General features: G+C 37.0%; 1 protein-coding gene across 1 annotated transcript in view; it reads right to left on the bottom strand.

The window, feature by feature from the left end:
- The window catches only part of prkcg (protein kinase C, gamma), a 74,343-nt gene that overhangs the window by 31,720 nt on the left and 24,482 nt on the right, over positions 1-18,141 (bottom strand). Inside the window, exons 5-8 of the mRNA XM_020927935.2 lie at positions 14,876-15,004; positions 12,217-12,373; positions 8,240-8,441; positions 4,708-4,908 (exon numbers count right to left, since the gene is read on the bottom strand). Coding sequence (XP_020783594.1) covers positions 4,708-4,908; positions 8,240-8,441; positions 12,217-12,373; positions 14,876-15,004 — 689 coding nt within the window. The remainder of the gene's footprint in view (positions 1-4,707; positions 4,909-8,239; positions 8,442-12,216; positions 12,374-14,875; positions 15,005-18,141) is intronic.

Raw genomic sequence — 18,141 nt, 5'->3', positions numbered from 1 at the left:
GCCCATGCTGCAAGCCCAGTGTAATGGCCGCTGGTTCGGGGAGATAGGGGAATCTAATTTTCACTTAGAATAGGGTTATTTTGTCGTATTAACTCAGGGTATTGATAAGCTGACAGTCAGAGAAGTCCTTTGATACTGCTGGCTTTTTTGGGATCAATTCTACGATATTACAAAGCTTAGTTACACACAGCCCTAATAATATTACTTTAACGCCTTTTCCCATCTTGTCAAGCCATTTCATTTTGGCCATTTTCCTCTGAACAGTAATGCGTGTTCAGATGGTTTTCTGCAGCCGCAGGGTCCGTCTCTCTTTCCCCAACTGTGTTTTTTTTCCCTCTGATCTTATGTAAGGAGAGTCGGTCTATCTCTCCTGTCCTCGGTGGAATAGCTCTGACAGTTATGAAACCGTGCAGGGAAATAAGAAGAAGAGGACCGAGAACTCAGAGCTGTCGTTGTAACTGCTCATTGGCTGTGGGATTAGACTCATAATAAAGTGGGGAACAAACTGATAGTGATGCGGGGAGTAGTTGGAGCTCACAACAATGGGGAAACAGATATACTATATGCATTTTAAAGAGTTCATATTGCGACATTTTCTGTGTTATAATGTTGTTTCTTCATCAAAAACCTGGAGTGTGTTTTGTTTCATTCACACATGTTTAACACACAAACCCTGCATATTTAGGCTGTGTAAGTCTGTGCCATTTTGCGATGTCATGTGGTAATACAGGAAGTGCTTCACTGTGTTTTTAAACTCCATACACCTTCACCTGAATCATTTAGACTTGTAAATTTCACATCTCTACTGAATTAAAGGTAAAGGTAGCTGTAAACCAACAGTGTTGGGAGTAACACGTTATAAAAGTAACAAATTACTAATTAATACATTGCTTTTTGCTGTAATGCAGTAATGTAAGGCATTACAGGGAAAAATGGTCATATTTTACTTGGTACAAATGTCAGTAACGCGCATTACAATGCATTTTTTTACCTGGATTGAAGTGATGGGTTTTTCGTTTTTCTTCATACAAATTCACCAAACCTACTGCTTCAAGGTGGAACAGAGCATTTTGAGCTTTGAGGATGCAGACCAACTAATAGGGGTGTGCAAAAATATCGAAATATTGATGTATCGTATCGTTTAATGTGATGATACAGTATCAATATCATGAGTAACATATGTATTTTGGTATATTTTACTACAAAGAGATTTTGGTATATTTTACTAATGATTTTCTTAGAGTGCTACAGTTTTATTGCTTGTTCAGAGGAGGGAAACTTGTTTATGTGACACTTTTGGCATTTTCACTGTTTTGATTATTTAAAATGGATGTGTTTCATCTTCACTTTGCACAAGAAGTGGTTTAACAAAGATTTTCAGTGTCACAGCTATGATTTAGTCATTATTCATTTTGTATTGAACTGTATCGAATCGATTTGAAATATATCTTATTGAATCTAAAGTGCACTGTATCGAGGTATGTATCGTATTGACAACTTCTGAATGATCCTCAGCCCTAGCGACTAATAATGAAGAATTACTCAAACATGTGTGAATGAAATGTAAGTTTGTGATGAGGTAAACATTTCACTTAGAACAGTGAACTAAACATATCTTAACACTTCAAGTTCATAGACTAAGTTTTCAGGGTTATTTTCTGGTATTTCTGAGTGAATTTAGCATAATATCCTTTAATAAAATAACAAATGGTGTAAGAAATTACACTCAAATATCACTCAAAATTTATGCATCAAATAAAAAGGCCATCTTACTCTGAGGACACATCATTTTAATTGAAACAAGAAAAATAAATTGGATTGAGACAGAAATACCAAGAAACATGTCCAAAATAAATGTTCTAATTCTCATTGTGAAGGTCCTTTAAGTCCATGTAGTTAGTGAGAAGTGCAGTGTAAGGAGTCCCTGTTCACTTGGCAGAAAAAGAGCCACAAAAGGCAGGTTAGTGGGAGGGAGGATTTATCAAAGCAAATAAAGTGTGTGGTGGTGCCGGCCGCTCGTGCATAAAATGCCATTTGAAGGTCAGGGATATCAATAGAGAAAGTTATTTAAAGTGGCCAATGATGGTGTTGTCGCCGCGTGAAGTGCCTCTCCAAATACTGAGGGGAGCACTGTTTGTTAAGAGGCAGAATACACTGATCCCATTTATGTTTTCAGGGGACTCATGAGTAATTTATCTCATTTAAGGATGTAAAATGCCAAAGAAAACATGTCATTTAGTTATAATCACTGTTATAATCGCAAATTAAAATTTTAAACAGAAGTGGTAAAAGAGCACTTTTGTTAAAATGTCCTGTATTATGCAAAATTGACTGGAGATTTGGGAGCTTTAAGCCATTTTAGAATATTGTTATCTTGTTAAAATCATACCTGGAATTGTGTTTTGTTTCATTCATGCATGTTGGAGTAATTCTGCATTCTTGGGCTGTCTACATCTCTTTTGATCAAGAAAGAAAAACATAACAAAGAAAAGAGAATAATAGAAAATAGAGTAATAATGACCCTTCGCTATGGACCCTGGAGTTTACTGCAAGTACGTATTTGCTACAGCCAAAACTCCTACCTGATACTACAAGAGGTGGGACCAAGTCGTTGTTTTGCAAGTCTCAAGTAAGTCTCAAGTCTTTGACCTCAAGTCCAAGTCAAGTCCCAAGTCAAAGACAGGCGAGTCCAAATCGAGTCTGGAGTCACTGGCCCATAAGTCCAAGTCAAGTCCAAGTCATCTGCTTTGAGCTACATTTCAAGTCATTTCAAGTCTTTAAACCAAAAAAAGCAAATAACTCAAATTTTTGCAATTTATGAGACTTTTAAACTAAATTGTACTTAAATAGTCATGGTATATGAGTGTTTATATAAGAGCTGTAGAAATGCAATTTTTCCTTTTTAAATGTCTTGAGAAAATCTTAGTGTGAATTATTACAGTCAGAATAGAAACAATTAAGATTTAATTAAGAGCACTTAACAACAGTTCTTCATTCTGTCATGTAGTCTGCACTGAAATGGAAGGATCAAGTTCTATGTAGTTCCCTCCGTTTTACTGTATTGTACTGTATTTTACTGTAGTACATTTGAGGATACCACATTACAGTACTTCAGTAAGTAACAAGCAGAAGTGGGAGGGGCATGTTCCAATTTATTCCTATAAAAATTCAGCGCGGCATTTATCAGCTGTAAACAGAAAAGCATTTGCTAAAAACCTACATTTTTAGGAGAAGCATCAAGTCTTCTCAAGTCACAAGCCTCAAGTCAGAGTCATGTCCCAAGTCACTGACTTTCAAGTCCAAGTCAAGTCCCAAGTCTTTGTCTATTTTGTCATGTCAAGTCTCAAGTCCTAAAAATAGTGACTGAAGTCCCCACCTCTGCTACAAGTACTACTATTAGTTTTATAGTCTCACATACAGATGAACCAAAGATCATCATCATCGTTTGATTCTAAATCTTCATAAATATTCTGTATATCAATTTGCTTCATCACCAGAGCTGTAGTTTTATACTTTTTTATATCCTTATTGCATTTTAAATTGTCTTAATGATCCACGGGTCATAGATTTAAATATTGCAGACAAAAAATAATGCCTTCTTTAAACATTGATGTTGGAATTGATATGACTGGTAAATCGTGACCACTTAGCTGATTACCTCCTGACATGGCTCTTTATTTTTATTGTCCGAAAGGTCTATGGGAAAATGGAAAAGTCCTTGTCTCGCCCTGACAATGTGTACACACTGAAAAATGTAGCTGATAGTGTGTACAGACTCATAAATGTACTTGATAGTGTGCACAGACTCATAAATGTACTTGACAGTGTGCACAGACTCATAAATGTACTTGATAGTGTGTACAGACTCATAGATGTACTTTGACAGTGTGTACAGACTCATAAATGTACCTTGACAGTGTGTACAGACTCATAAATGTACTTTGACAGTGTGTACAGACTCATAAATGTACCTTGACAGTGTGTACAGACTCATAAATGTACTTGACAGTGTGTACAGACTCATAAATGTACTTTGACAGTGTGTACAGACTCATAAATGTACCTTGACAGTGTGTACAGACTCATAAATGTACTTTGACAGTGTGTACAGACTCATAAATGTACCTTGACAGTGTGTACAGACTCATAAATGTACCTTGACAGTGTGTACAGACTCATAAATGTACTTGACAGTGTGTACAGACTCATAATGTACCTTGACAGTGTGTACAGACTCATAAATGTACCTTGACAGTGTGCACAGACTCATAAATGTACTTTGATAGTGTGCACAGACTCATAAATGTACTTTGATAGTGTGCACAGACTCATAAATGTACTTTGATAGTGTGCACAGACTCATAAATGTACTTTGATAGTGTGTACAGACTCATAAATGTACCTTGACAGTGTGTACAGACTCAAGATGTACTTTGACAGTGTGTACAGACTCATAAATGTATCCTGACAGTGTGTACAGACTCATAGTGTGTACAGACTCATAGTGTGTACAGACTCATAGTAGTGTGTGTACAGACTCATAATGTGACAGTGTGTACAGACTCATAGTGTGTACAGACTCATAAATGTATGACAGTGTGTACAGGACTCATAGTGTGTACAGGCTCATAGTGTGTACAGGCTCATAGTGTGTACAGGCTCATAGTGTGTACAGGACTCATAGTGTGTACAGACTCATACACATACCTTGCCGAAGCTGCCTTTGCCCAGCACCATGAGGAAGTTGAAGTCGTGGATGGTGACCTTGTGCTTGCCCGGGCTGGGACAGTGCACAGGCACACAGGGGTGCAGGGCGATGGAGGAGGGCGACAGGGGCCCCGGGGTACTCTCCGACAGGGGGACAGGGGAGACAGGGGGTAAGGGCGACAGGGCATCTGGCTGAGGCTCCTGAAACAAACATATACACACTTACTATGGGGCTGACCACAGCAAACACGATGAATAGTTCTAGTACACAAGGTTATTGCATTTGTTTACTCAGCAAGATTTGATTAGCAGGGAGAGACCCAAATCATGAATGCATCGCTATGGTTACATGAATTTTTAGTTTTTATATTAAATAAAGTCTAAAATAGCAGGAGACCCTGAAAGCCCCACTGTAGTAAACATACCACAGTTGTCTCAACCTTTTTCACTTTCTGTTTACATTTGGCTCTTTTGTTTGATCATTCTTCATCTGAAATATCCAAATATCTCAGTACGATATTTTCATGTTATGCATCTCACGGTCTGATATTTATAGTGATATTTTGTGGACTATAACAAAACTGTGACTATACTACTTTTTCCTTTTAAAATACCTTGACAAGACTTAATCCAAAGAACTACGATGTAAAAGTGCTTATAACTGTTATTTCTTCACGTAGTCTGCGCTGAAATGGAGCAAAGGATCATGGTCTATGTAGTTCCCTCTGATTTTTTAGCTATTGCTGCACCACAACAATGAATTTAAGCAGAGATACTTGTAATTTGATATATTGTGATGGTCCACGATGTTACTGATAGACTTTCGACAATATATATCATGCAGTGGAGTAAAGAAAACTAAAAGAGTTGGTTATAGTTATTGCTCTTGAAGACCATTTAGCTCGACAGAAGCAGAAAAGAGCAAATATCTCATAATCAATTCATCATAATAGGTCAAATCAGTAATAAGCAGGCTACTTTAGGCAAGATCCTGCATTATAGTTGTACTTTATCATTTTAATATGTTAGAACTTTATGTATGCCTTGGAACTGCAATAAAGCCAGCTACTTTCTTGGTTTAATTACAGATTAGTTGTAATTCAGACCGTTAATAACTATTACAGATTAGCTTTAGCATTGAATTGTAACCCGTCTTGTCCTGGTAGAACTTGGGAAGCTAAATATTCTCTGGGGCAGTGCTTGGTATGAAAACTTTAAGAGCCACTGATCTAAACCCTTTAACCGAATCAATCTTCATTCAAAACTACTGAAACCAAGATTAATATTGGGAATAGAGGCCATTTAACTGGGACATATTTCTTTTTGCAGCGCAGTCTGAGCGAGGCTGCACTAAAGCTACAGCCAGGACATTATTTATTATCTCATTATTTAGCTAACAGCCGCTGCATAAATCTCTGGTAGTTTTTTTTTTTTTTTTTAAGTGAATCGTAAGCAGAGGGACAGTTGAAAATCGTGACCCATAGCGAGTGGTGACAGATGTTGTTTATTATAAGTTGATAATTATATTCCTAAAAGGTAGCGCCAAGGCCTGAGGATAAATGGTGATTAGCACAAAGAAATGGTGGGCCTGTCCACGGTCCAGGTGTGGTCATATTTCCCCCTGCAGCCATTTCCATATTAAGGCCTCAGAGTCAAAACAGAGGAAGCATTTGGTAACTTTACAGGAGAGACAAAGAGGCAAAGAGACCGCTCACACTTTGAACTGACTTTTCTTAAATTACAATTGTCCAAATGCTTATTTTCACTGACAAATTTGGCAAAACACTTCACACAAATAGCTCAAATTAAATAATAGTCATAATAAAGTCTCACATGAGTAGTTATTATCATTACTGTGAACTTTTCTAGCAGCTTATTTTTACTGAAGTAACAGTACTCAAAACTAGGGATGTAACAATAAGCCAAAATATCGTGATATCGTATCGTCAAAAGTCTCATAATAATATTGTGGGCTGTCACAATATATTGATACACAAGTTTCTTTGCTTAAATGCATGTTTTTATAGTAGCAACAGCTTATAAACATCGTAAACTACATATCCCATGATTCATTTCAGTGCAAACAACATGAACAAATATGTTTTTTACTTGAATTCTTGGGATTATGATGGTAACAATTCACACCAATATCTTGTCAAGGTATTTTAAAAGCAAAACAAAGTGTCTTATCTACAATTATATAAGACTTTTCAAAATATCGCAATAAATATCGTACTGTGAGATTTGGATATCGATACATCCCTACTCAATACCTATTAAAACGTAAATAGTTAAAAGTAAAAATTGTGGTTACTCTTCCAACTGTGAGTAACACTTTAAGTGACAAAAGCTTTATGTTGACAAAATTAAATAATTTGAACACTGCCCATCATTTGAAAATACCACTACTCGCGCAATATAATTCTGAAGTAACATTACTCTTACTTGAGTATAGTTTTGAATACCCGCGTCTGCTTAAAAGCCTGATAACAAATAACTTTTCAATGTGTTTCTGCAGGTGGATTCTATCTGCACTTCAGGTGATGATAAGACTTATCCATGACTACAATTATAGTGAATAATAGTTGTAATATCCTCACAGTGCAGAGAGCTAATCATAAGAATTAATTACACAGATATCCCCAAACTACTGACATTGTTTGTATCCTCCATAAAAGTCTCATAAAAGTCAGCAGTAAAATGAATTTACTATTGAGCCAACACAAATCCCGGAGTAAATCGGAAAAATCTGTAAAATAGGTCTTAACTAGGCCTTAAACTATAGACTAGGAGTTCATCTGGTTTTGAATGGGACTAAGATAGGGCTAAATCAGGTCTAAACAAGGTCTATAACACCAGGCCTAAAACAGGACTAAACCAGGTCTAAACTGGGACTACACCAGGCCTAAAACAGGACTAAACCAGGTCTAAACTGGGACTACACCAGGCCTAAAACAGGACTAAACCAGGTCTAAACTGGGACTACACCAGGCCTAAAACAGGACTAAACCAGGTCTAGACTGGGACTACACCAGGCCTAAAACAGGACTAAACCAGGTCTAAACTGGGCCTAAAACAGGACTAAACCAGGTCTAAACTGGGACTACACCAGGCCTAAAACAGGACTAAACCAGGTCTAGACTGGGACTACACCAGGCCTAAAACAAGACTAAACCAGGTCTAAACTGGGACTACACCAGGCCTAAAACAAGACTAAACCAGGTCTAAATTGGGACTACACCAGGCTTAAAACAGGACTAAACTAGAACTGGACCAAGCCTTCTAAATTAGGACTTCACCAGGTCTAAAACAGGACTATATTAGGTTTTCCCCAACCCCCAAATAAGCATGATATATTACATGTTTCCCAAGTTTTCCTCCCATCTGAACTTAAACGAAACAAGAAAACTAGTACTAAATCAGGTCTAAAAAAGGACTTAACAAGGCCTGAACCAGGACAAAACTGGATAAAACCAAAACATTTAAAACTTCCATGCACTTTTCCCTATATGTTTTATAAATCAGTAGTTACCTGGAGATCTGGGTCAGGCACAGGGATGTTGTAGTACTCTCCTTCATCCTGGGCCAAGAGTTTGAACCAGCCACAAATGGGCCGTCTGAAAATCTCACTCACTCCGAACGACAGCGCCCCCATGAAGTCATTACGGGAAGTACGGTCCCAGTCCCAGACCTCCACTGACAGGCGGCGGTCCCACTGGTGTCCGCGCACTGAGCTGGAGCAAAGTGGAAACACAAACTCAACATCCCACAGGAGGAACACACTGCCATGGAGAAAATTGTTTTGAGTGAGAAAATCCACAATGACCAGTTGAAGATTTTCTGAGCCAGAGAAGCTGTTCATGTTGAGAGTAGTGAGAGGCAGAGATTTGGACTTGCAAGCCGTGACTTGGACTGGAGTCAGATTGGAGTCACTATTTTTAGGACTTGAGACTTGACTTGATAAAATGGACTAAGACTTGGGACTCAACTTGGACTTGAAGGTTCAATAACTTGGGACTTGACTCAAACTTGAGGCCTGTGACTTGAGAAGCACTTTTAAATCTGAATTCTTTCTATTCTCACTGTAATGATTCACAGTAAGATCTTGTCAAGACATTTAAAAATGAAAAAAACTGCATTTCTACAACTCATACATACTCTATAAATACTTTAAATATAAATATACTATGATTTTTAAAGTACAATTTATCTTAAAAGTCATATAAATTGCAGAAATCTAAGCTATATTTGGTACTTTGGTTTAAAGACTTGAAATGACTTGAAGCTCAAAGCAGACGACTTGGACTTGACTTGGACTTATGGGCCAGTGACTCAAGACTCGACTTGGACTTGGCTGTATTTGACTTGGGACTTGACTCGGACTTGAGGTCAGAGACTTGAGACCTAGTTGAGACTTGCAAAACAACAACTTGGCCCCACCTCTGGTAAGAAGTGAAGACTGTTACCATAGCAATTAACAATTCAATGCATAATATACTTCTATTTTACTATGTTTGAGGTGAAAAGTGCTCAAAATGGCACCTGTAAACATGAACCTGAAACTCATAAATTTCAGAACTAGTAGTGCAGGTTTTCACGTCTTTCAAATCGAGTCAAGATCAGCTCCAGCCAAAAAGTTGTCAACATTGAGAGTAGTGAGAAATGAGCGCTGTTGCCATAGCAATTAACAATTAGCAAAAATAAACCATCTTTTGGAAATTGAAAGTGCTCAAAATGGCGGCTATAAACAGAAAGCAAAACTAGTGGTGCAGATTTTCATGTATTTCAAATCTAGTCAAGATCATCTCCGGTCGAGGATAGTGAGAAATGAGCGCGGTTTCCATAGCAATTAACAATTCAAAGCAAAAGTATACTATCTTATGAAACTTAAAGTGCTCAAAATGTTGACTATAAACAGGCAGAAAAACTAGCAGCTCAGATTTTCGTGTCTTTCAAATGATTACTTGGTTTGCTGGCGTAATACTCGTGATAATTATAAATCTGAATTTTATACAAATAGTTTGTGAAGAACTCTTGGGAAAAATTACAGGAAGCGATGCTGAGTTATATTTTCTATACACATTGATGACATAGTTGGAGCAATTTCATCCAAACTGATTCAAATTCCTTCCATATGCGAAAGGCAAAAACGACAAGCCAGAAACACTTATCCTCTAGTTTAATGTTGTCATCTGTTTTTGTTTGTCAAATAATAAATTGAGTGGTCTGACTCTAACCTATTATTTGAACTCTAAGTGGCGTATCAGATCAGATAGCATCATCAAGAATCATCAAGTAAATGGAGCAGATGACTTGACAAAAATGAAAAAGAAATGATGGTGTATCTGTCAAACAATTTATCAACACGCTACTAAAAAGGATTAAAACATATGACTATTCTTCATTAATTGGGACCTAAATATCACAGCAAAAATATACTATATGAGTAAAAATTATACAAGTTTAGGAATATGTTGCATGTTTAGACAGGAGTAGTGTAGTAGTAAGACATTTTTTGATTGAAAAAAACAAACAAAGAAACTAACAAACAAAACATTGAAACCAGTGAATCCACTTAATCCATAGACCCAATCAAGTCATGTGAATGGGTTTTAGAATAATAACAATTTTGGACCGTTATCATAGCGATTAACTACTTAAAACAAAATATTAAACTGAATTTTGAATGGCAGGTCTCAAAATTCATATAATGGAAAACTTAAAAACTCATGAAAACACCCAATCAAGACTTAAAGGTCCGATATTAGACAAAATGGACTCTCTTTTCATCATGTTTAATCACGCAGGTAACTTGGGCTCAAATGCAACACAAGCAAACAAAGTCTTAGTTCAGTCCTATAACAGATAATGTTTAATATGGCAAATCTGACTGAAAAACAACAGAAGAATGTATGATTATCAAATGGGAACTAAAATATCTTCCAAAACTGGGAAATACTCTAAGTAGAAATGGGTTGGGAATAAACTTAGAAACAGGTACTAAATGATACCAGGCACTAAACCCAAACAACAGGGTTCAGATTCAGAGTTTCAGATAAAGAGCTTGAGTTTATGTCTTGAAAGGTCAACACTCTAGCAAAGACTGAGTGAACAGAGGGAGTTTATATAGACTACTTTGGGATGATTAGGAAATGAGAGGCAGCTTTAGGAAAAGGACAGAGGCAGCAAAAGGAGGACTGGAACAGACTGGGAAATGGAGCTGGACTGGGGAAAACATGTTAACAAAAGGCAGAATTGTGAGAATGTTATAATGCTGTTACCTCCTCAAAAACAAACCTGGAGTTGCATTTTGTTTCATTCACACATTTGGTCAGTTCTCAATCTGCATTATTAAACTGCATTATTAGTCTGTCTGCATCTCCATAGATCAGGGGTCTCCAACCTTTTTTCTTCAGTGAGCTACATTTATGAAACAAAAATGCCAGAGAGCTACCAATTTCAGAAGTCGCAAAGAAACTGAGTAAATATAAGAGCCATGGGGAACAGATAGGGAACAGATGCTTATAAAACATAAACCATTAATAAAATGTTACTTATTATCCACAATACACAGAATTCCGAAATCTCTTGGTGAGCAACTTGGAAGGGGGTGGAGCTCCTGAGGAACTACTAGGAGCTCCCAAGCAACAGGTTGGAGACCCCTGTGATAGATCAAAATGCTCTGTTCCACCTTGTGATGTCATGTAGTGGTAGTAGAGGTGTAATGATATCCAAGTCTCATGATACGATATCGTCACGGTATGAACCTCATGGTACGATATTTATTGAGATATCGTAGGAAAGCTCATGATATGGTGGGGAGGCTCATGATTAGGGATGTAACAATATCCAAATCTCTCAGTATGATATTTTCACAATATACATCTCACAGTACGATATTTTGTGTTAATATGCTACTTTTTCCTCTTAAAATGTCTTAATCCAAAGAACTAAGACTTAAAAGTGCTTAGAACAATTATTTCTTCATGTAGTCTACACTGAAATGGAGCAAAGGATCATGGGCGATGTAGTTGCTCTGTCTTTTTTTTTAGCTATTGTTGCACCACAAGAGAGACTTGTAATTTTATATATTTTGTGATGATCCACGATATTATTATGAGAACTTTGACAATACGATATCACGATATTTTGATTGTTGTTACATCCCTAAGTGATAGTTTTCAAGTTAACAGCTTCTTTTACCTTTTGTTTAGTAGAGATTGTCAATTCCAGGTCTGAAATCATCCAAATGATTTTAGAGAATGTGTATGGAGTTTAAAAACACAGTGGAGCACTTCTGTATTACCACATGAGATCACAAGGTTGAACAGAGTGTTTCCTGTTTGAGAGAAAAACTCAGCCTAAATATGCAGGGTTTGTGTGTTAAACAAAACACAATTTCCTTTTCAGTAAGGAAACAACATTATAACATGGGTCAGACAATGTTGTAACGTGAGCCCTTTAAGTAAAAGAGCTATAAGTTTTGTGTTCAAGTTCATAGAAACTCACAAGGTGAAGCTCTCATTCCAGACAGGATTGAGAGTGGAGCGGATGGTCTTGGTCTTCTGTTTGCTGTGGCTCTTTGGGTCTGGAATCAATTTGAGTTTAACATAGGGGTCTGACAGGCCATTAGGGTCCATGGGCATCAGGTTCCGGGCCTCCCTCACTGAGAAGAGAGAGGAGCTGATTAGACACGACAGCACAGCCAAACCCTTCATTACCCGCGTAACCAAGGCTTTGTTTTGGGCATGGCCTCTCTCACAAACATACAGAAACACAGAAACACACTACAGAGCGCCACCACCTGAATGTCCTTGGTATAATACTGTTTTATTATAAGAATGTTATTTTATTCTGGTTCATGTTAGAGCGATGATACTGAGGTGAAGGCTGAGAAATGATATGACACTGTATGTAATCTTCTTAAAGGTGCACTGTGTAATTTTTCTGGTGGAGGGTCCGCAACCTGATTGTCTCCATGGATGTTATTGCATTGCTTTAAAAGTTCCACAGTATGGCATTAAATGTGTCTATATCAATAGAGACAAGCAGATAACGCTTCCAGACAAAATTACAGGTTAGATCTGCATTGAGGCAACCCCGTTAATTGTAAGAATGCATGTTTTTCCAAGTTTGTTTTAATATAAACATACCTTTAATTATTTAAATACAAAATACATACTGTATTTTTCGGACTATAAGGAGCACTTAAAATCCTTAAATATTCTCAAAAATCATCAGTGCGCCTTATCATCCAGTGCACCTTATGTATTAATTCTGGTTGTGCTTACTGATCTCGAACTGATTTTATGTGGTACACGGTGCTCAAAAATCTGTCAAAATGTTTTAGTACAACTTTGGTAAGTTACGAAGCCGCACCGCTTGATGGACTGTCAGAGCATTACAGCCACTCTAGTCAGGAGCCTCGAGGAGTAAAGCCTAATTTACGGTCCTTAGTCCGTCAGAAGCTGACCGCATCAGCGCAAACGGAGTGAGCTGTTTTTTTTTTTTTCAGTACTTATAGTTTATGCAAATTAATCATGTGGTTTTAAGTTTTGTTTTTGTAAAACGTAAACAAATGTGTGCAAAGCTGCATTAAACAGCACAGCAGAATGCTACATCACAATTCAGATCTGTGGAGTCTCTAATATTGAGTTTTGTGGTCCTCTGTGTAAAAAAACCCCAAAAACTAACAAACACACACACACTTTATTTCCTGGGCACCTTCCCCAGGAGGTGTTCCAGGCATGTCCCACTGGAGGGGGGCCCCGGGGAAGACCCAGGACATGCTGGAGGAACAATGTCTCTCAGCTGGCCTGGGAACGCCTCAGGGTTTCCTGGAGGAGTCGGACGAAATGTTTGGAGTGAAGGAAGTCTGGGAGTCCCTGCTTAAACTGCTGCCCCCACAACCCAGCCCCAGATAAACAGAAGAAAATGAATGGCTGGAACACTTTTTATTAATTTTTTTTAAATTTATGATTTACTGTCTTTTATTGTATAAATTGTCTGTGCAGAATTTTGGAAACTGCCAGGTTTATAAAATGTGTGATATAAATAAAGTGGACTGGATATTCACAGGAGGATTTATTGCATTTTTCCAAGTGAATTTGGATTTTATTTTTGTCCAATGGAAACACGTGTAATGACTATATGCTAGATGGATATTTTTAATGTCTTACCAAGGAACACAACAGGCAAAGCAATAACATCTCCAAGTAATACACTGTAATACATAACATAACTACACTATGAACGCGAAACGGCTGTTTTCAAGTGTAAATTGTGGGTCTACTTGAGGAATACAGGCAAAATCACTAATGCAAGGTGTGAAAATAGTACCTTCCACAGACAGTGATACTACATCTGTAAAAAGGGTCATCTTTGGATCTTTAGAGGTTTCACGATGTCATATTTTTTGATGGAGACCCCGGGGCCTATTTCATTCTATGGAGATCACTTATTTTATACATGAAAACTTATGATCCAAAACCGTATCATTATATGTTAGGGACTCACTCCACAAACTCGCCATATTCACTTTAATATTTGCATGAAATTTGCCCCAGTTTTGGTTTCATGTGGCTAGGCAAAGTCATTTCAGAGACTTTAACCATAAACCCAGATACATGACATAGCTGCAAACTAGATTTTTTTAACTGATTTAAAATGCGTATGAGAGATTTTTATGATTCTAAAATTTTTACTTAATTTCATGGAATTATAAATATAAATATAAATGATAGTTTTACGCCAATCAAGAACCAGTTTGCAAGAAAAGTTGAAAAATATGCTGAAAATTATAGGAAGTAGAGAGTTCTAAAAAAATATTGATAACACAGTAGGAAGTTCAGCACAATTTATATGCAAGAAACACATTTTTTCTGAGACTTTAAACATGATTTCAACAAATTAAAGTTTGTATTTGTCAGATAATTATTTCTGTAAACATTCAAGGAGCTTTTCTAGGTAACATTTATCAAATTTCCTAATGCGTACTGGTGTAAACCTAAAAAAAAATGGCCAAATTTAGTAAAAATCTTAAATATGATGTCAACTGTGTTTTAGTAAAATGAGTATAGGCACTGTAATTTGACTTGTTTAAATAAATGCAGTATGAACATGACGATGATGTGTGGGTGTGGATGTGTGGCATGGGCCCTGCTCTAACCTGTGACGTAGATGTCCTCCTTCTCTCCACGGATGGTCAGGTGGATTCTGCCTCTCTTCTCTGTGTGGTCCTGTCCACACAGACTGGGGACACTGGTCTCACAGCGCCGGTGCACGTTCATGTCACAGCCTCAAAAATAATACAACATACACTTAGATATAATAAACAGTCACATGACGGCTCAGAAGTAAAGATTCAGTGGGGAATTTAAAGTGTGTATTCAACCAGATCTTAAAGGGCCCATATTATACTATTTTCTGATCTCTGTTATAATGTTGTTTCCTCATCAAAAACATACATGGAGTTGTGTTTTGTTTCATTCACACATGTTTAATACACAAATTTTGCATATTTAGTTCTTCGCTCAAACGGAAACGTATACCTTCATTAACAGTGGCGGAGATAGCAATTTGAGTTTAGGGCCCTCACTATAATGCACCATTTTCCTGTTTTGTTTTGTTTTTTTAGTATATTTATTGTCTGTTTTTCCCCATTGTTCTTGAGACACGCACATCTATATTTATTTGAATTATGGTGGATTGGAAACTTGTCCTATTAGTTAGAAAGCCTATTAGATAACCAGAGCTGAAAGTAGTTTTATTTTTTTTTTGCTTGTACAATTACATTTTTCTTTACATCCATTACATATGATTATTATTATTGTTCTAATGATTATTGTTTAAAAGTCAAATACTCTGATTTAATGTCATACTGAGAGAAAATCTAATTGCTCTGAGGTCTCGAATCTACTAGAATCATTTGGATGATTTCAGCCGTGGAATTACCAATCTCTGAACAAAAGGTAAAAGGAGCTGTTAACTTAAAAACTACCGCTTCAAGACATCACAAGATAAAACAGAACATTTTGAGTTTTGGAGATGTAGACAGACTAATAATAAAAAAATTGCATGTGTGAATGAAACAAAACATAAGTCCAGGTATGTTTTTAAGAAGGTAACAGCATTCTAACCTAACCAAAAGCTCACAAGGGTCAATTTGCATAATATATAGCCATTATCAGGACAACAAACAATATATATACATAAACATACACACAAGATCTGTCATTATTTGTTTTCTGAACCTCTAAAATAATCAAAATGCTTTTTTCCAACAGCCTTCAATGTGCTAAATAATTCTCTGCCATAAATGTTGTCTCTTTCATATGTAGTGTGTCTGGCTTCACTGTGTTGTCTTGGATGTGTCTGTGTACATCAGAGGGATTTGATAATCATTCAGTTATTTTTTTTTTTTACGACAAGCAAATCTGAGTAAGACCACAATCAGAGAGAAAACAGATTACTCCCATCAGATGTGTCTGTTTTTGTGTCTTTTTGATCATTTTACTCATCTGTGTAATGCCTCAATATTCCAGGTAGGTTTCATAGCAAAAGAAAATGTAACGGTGTCAACTGGTGAACATCTGAAAACTTCAAACATCTCATAATAATCAGATTTGGAGTGTGCATCTCAGTGTAACCAGTTGCATCAGATCTGTGTAATGTGATTTCCTTCTGATTGTTCCCATCTGTGCAGGTTTTTAACAAGAGCAAATAAGCAAAAATGGGGCAAAGTAATGTGGAAAAGACAAAAATAAAATGTTAAAGATTGCAGGGGTTGTTTTAAAATTGATTGTACTTCATTCTCCATATGCACCTAATCTACTAATTACCATTATTGTGTTATCTGATGACTCTAGTTGTATATTTGTTTTGCTCATGTTTATGTAGACTAGCCTGATTCATCAGCCAGTTTCACTTTGTTTCTCTTCGTAGAAACCGTCTGACCTTGCAGCGATACTTTTTATCATTTAAGCGATCACTGCAGTTTGGTCGTGATGTATGTGCAGCTAACGGCGTTAACTGGTATATTAAGCTTTTTCCAAATCCCATAGGAAGAAGGGCAATAACATCTTTCCCCTTGATGAAATTCACCAAACATTCTCTTAGTTCCGGCTTTAAATCCTCGAACTCAGGAATCGTTGACAACACTGAATATATGGCTCTTCGCTGATTTGCTGGTGCCTGAACTCGCACTTTCGGGGTTTTGCAAACCGTCTAGTGTATTTTGATTCCTGACCTAGTCGCTGGAGAGAAATGAAGGCACTAGGTGGTGCCAGCCTGGCAATATGTACCCAGGATCTAAACCAGACATGCCAAACTCAGGCCCGGGGACCAAATTTGGCCCACGATATAATTATATTTGGCCTGCGAGATCTTATCAAAAGTGTATTAGAGCTGGCCTGCCCACTACAGACAGGCTATAGAGACAATATTTATTTAAAATTTTGTTATTATTTTACATTATGCTTGTTCTGGATTCAATGTTTATGCAAAACTATTATTAAACATTTATTTTAATAAGAAAGGGTTTAACATTACTCAAAAAAAGAGAAAACACGCAGATGTTGTTGAAAATGTTCAATACATTTTGACCCACCTTTATTTTCAATAAGTTTGACCCACCACTTAGCCCCAGTTTTTAATTTCGTCCCTCTGTGAATTTGAGTTTGACACCCCTGATCTAAACCACATCTAATAATTCATGAAAATCAACTCAACCAGAGCGTAACACTTTCACACCCATTCTAAACTCTGACAAAACCAGACTAAACTAGATTAAGACTAAAACCGAAACAGGATTAAACGAGGACTAAACCTGGACTGACCCAAACCAGGTCAAAACCAGATCACATCACAGCTGCAAACACAACACTAAACTATCACTCAGAATAATTCATCAAAGGCTGTTGGCTTCTGACAGAAAAACAGTGTAGCTGCAGCCAGTCGAGCCAAGATGCTTCATTATCTCTATGTTTCCGAGAGCACTGGTTATTTTTCATTGTGGGTTGTTGGCAGGATAATTCCAAAACAGCCCAAGATTAGTGATGGATCAAGAAAGACTGTAATAAACGAGTTTTTGGTGTGGATCTCAACCACAGTGAAATAATTTCCAAAGAATTACTGCTAAAATTATAAAAGCGGATTTGTCCCATTTGCAGGTTTCTAGTATAACAGTATAATGAAGTACAACTAATTCCAAAGAGAAAAAAAAACAGAACCTCCACAAGTTACATAGTGTGATCTGCTCGTCTGCATGGAGATGTTCCACAGTGGAGCATTAAACCTGTATATTTGCATTTATTAAGTCGCAAGTGTTTTTATTGCTCAAAAGTACATTGACAAACATGCATTCTCAAAGTGATCGGGGTCGACTCTTCACAGATCTGACGTGTAATTTGGTCTGGTGGTGTCATGTGAAGTGAA

This window comes from Boleophthalmus pectinirostris, unplaced genomic scaffold (assembly GCF_026225935.1).
Source record: "Boleophthalmus pectinirostris isolate CB_2022bp ecotype Guang Dong unplaced genomic scaffold, ASM2622593v1 HiC_scaffold_6, whole genome shotgun sequence".
NCBI classification, from domain to species: domain Eukaryota; kingdom Metazoa; phylum Chordata; class Actinopteri; order Gobiiformes; family Gobiidae; genus Boleophthalmus; species Boleophthalmus pectinirostris.
This window is presented reverse-complemented; position numbering and strand designations above follow the sequence as displayed.